Source organism: Solanum tuberosum, unplaced genomic scaffold (genome assembly GCF_000226075.1).
Source record: "Solanum tuberosum cultivar DM 1-3 516 R44 unplaced genomic scaffold, SolTub_3.0 scf00037, whole genome shotgun sequence".
NCBI lineage: Eukaryota > Viridiplantae > Streptophyta > Magnoliopsida > Solanales > Solanaceae > Solanum > Solanum tuberosum.
Window position 1 is genome coordinate 91,957 of NW_006238961.1, and position 2,624 is coordinate 94,580.

Sequence of the window (2,624 nt, forward strand, 5' to 3'; positions counted from 1 at the left end):
AACAAATAGTTTTATCCATTATAAGTGTTCAACACGTGTGAGACAAACATTAAAAGAGTAAAAAAAAAAATCCAATAAAAAGACGTCATGTGTTTTGTTTTCTCCAAATCATCCGAGTTTACTTGACATTTACACTAATTGAATCAATTTATCATCTTTAACCAATATAAAAATACATATTGATTACAAAATTTATTGTTGAGATCGATTAATAACAAAAGTTAATATAAACATCGAATTTATGTTACTATGAATATATCCATCCTTTTCAATTTATGTGGCATCAAAAAAATATTTGACATAATTTGGATAATTATAATTCTAAATTTTGAGATGATATCGTTCTCCTTAATCTAGCTCTTTACTTATTATTTTAATATTTTATTTTATATAAAAAAAATTTATTTGAATTAAAATAAAAGAAATATTATCTTTAGCATAGAGAGAGTTAAATAGAAAAGGAGGTAGATAAAGAAAATAAATGGATAAACAAAGTAGATGAAGGAAAAATAGGGTTGAAGAGAAAATAGAAAAAAAATAAAGAACATGATCAATTGTTAATGATAATAATATCGAATATTAGTTAAAAAGGATTCATCACGTGTTTTAAAAAGTGAATAATTTTCATTAATCTGTTCAGTCAACCTTTTATATTTAAATAGGTACATTGAAAATAAAGTTAAAGAATTAAAATAAAACAAGATTAAGATAGAGCGCAAACGAAATTTAGGTAGAAATTAAAATAGCTTTGGCCTATAAGACACGAGAGACAAGTTTTGTCATTTTGTCACAATTAAAGTAAGTAATAAGGTCCAAGTTGAATAAAATGATGGTATAGGGCCACACTGTCAAAATGCAGACGAAAACCCCAACCGAAAGAAGTGAAAGCCGTCCAACAATTTCGCAGAAAAACAGAGGGGGGTTTAAGCGGCAGCTGGTAAGAGATTGAGTGTGAGGGATGGGAAATCCAAAGCAGAAATGGACATCGGAGGAAGAAGAAGCGCTTCGTGCCGGCGTTGCAAAGCACGGAGCTGGAAAATGGAAGAACATTCAAAGAGACCCCGAATTCAATCACCTCCTTTACTCTCGCTCCAATATCGATCTTAAGGTTTTTTCTTTTCCTTCCAATTTCCCTTCTTTTTTTTCGTTTCAACTGCCATTACGTAGACGACAAGTTGTCTACTTGAAGAGTTGCTTGATGGTCGATTGTATTCCATATGATTTATGAGAAACTCGTTTAATGTATTCCATTAATGTTGGAGTGCGTGCATATGGTTGATAGGCTATAACCTGTGGATGAAGTGCATAATTATTACTATCATATTTCAATGTCCCAAAGGGTTGTTTGGTTTAAGTTTTAGGAGATACAACCTTCTCATAAAAACCTGTTTTTTTTCTGTGGGGGCAAAAATTTAGTTCTATCATTGATGGGAAAAAATATGCAGCTTGAGTTTGGCATACCAAACTTGGTACATGATTTTTGAGATGAGGCTAGTGTAATTTGTCCTACCAAAAAAGAGAGCACAAAAATTTGAGAGGGTAGTAGAATCAGAGAGCTTCATGATAAATGAAGCGGGGCTTAGTAGGTTTGATTCTAAAGGATGGTGTGTTCCACCTATCCATATTTACCAACCCCTTAACTTGGCTAGGAAGAGACACATAGGAGGTGAATTCTTGGTCTTCATTATAGACATGGCTAATGGTTGCAAGTTTGTCGGCAGGTTTATTGGATTCTCTGTAGCAAATAGCAATAGGTAATGGTAAAGCCATGATTTGCAGCAAGTCTTTAGATCTCCTTAACTTGGTGACTAATTCTTCAAGGAGTTTTCCATTCTTCCTTGATGCTTTTGACAACGAGCATAGAATTAGTTTCTCCTCATATCACATTGAAACCATTCCTGTCAAACCATTTAAGTCCATAAAGTAGTGTAACTGCTTCTGCTTGGTTGCTGGTCCCCGGACCTACCTTGATGGAGTAAGCAAACAGGACTGTCCCCCTGGCTATTCCTGATTATTTCTCCTCCTCCTCCTCCACATATTCCACCTAAGTGGCTGCCTTATGAGTTCAGCTTGACCAATGGTGTGGAGGGTTTGTGCCAGTTTACAACAATGATGCTTTGGTGCTAGAGGTCAGCTTCACAGGCCTGACAAAGGCTGCTCCAGCTACTTCCTAGTAATCTGCAAAACAATAATCAGAATATTAGTTCTAGATCTATAAAAGGAAGGTTTTTCTGAATCATATGTGTTGCTACATCTGGCCCTCCACAATTTCCAACATATGATTTGTGGGAGAGTTTTCAAGATTAACCAGCTATGGGGTTCCTGTGTTTGACATTCCACCAGCGAAGCAATAGCATCCTCGGGTTCATATTCCTTAATTAAATGCCTAGAGGTGTAACAAAGAAATTCCACATTTCTTCTAGCATGATCTCCAGCATATTAGCAGAATCACAACAATAACAATGATGCCGTAATTAGACACTTCAGCATTTGTGGCTAGTCTGTTGTGAGCATCCCTCCAAGTCAAGAAAGACATCTTGAAGGGAATGTCTTTATGCCCAAATTTAGTCTCCATGGGGTTGGGTCTCTCTTCTGTCTCAAGTACCCCCCCCCCCCCCCCACCC

The 2,624-nt window shown here is 35.9% G+C and overlaps 1 protein-coding gene across 1 annotated transcript in view; it reads left to right on the forward strand.

Moving 5' to 3' along the window:
• Window positions 1–810: 810 nt before the first annotated feature.
• The window catches only part of LOC102589734 (telomere repeat-binding factor 4), a 12,180-nt gene continuing 10,366 nt past the window's right edge, over window positions 811–2,624 (forward strand). The window contains exon 1 of the mRNA XM_006342262.2: window positions 811–1,108. Within this exon, the coding sequence (XP_006342324.1) occupies window positions 959–1,108 (150 nt within the window). The 5' untranslated portion in view covers window positions 811–958. The remainder of the gene's footprint in view (window positions 1,109–2,624) is intronic.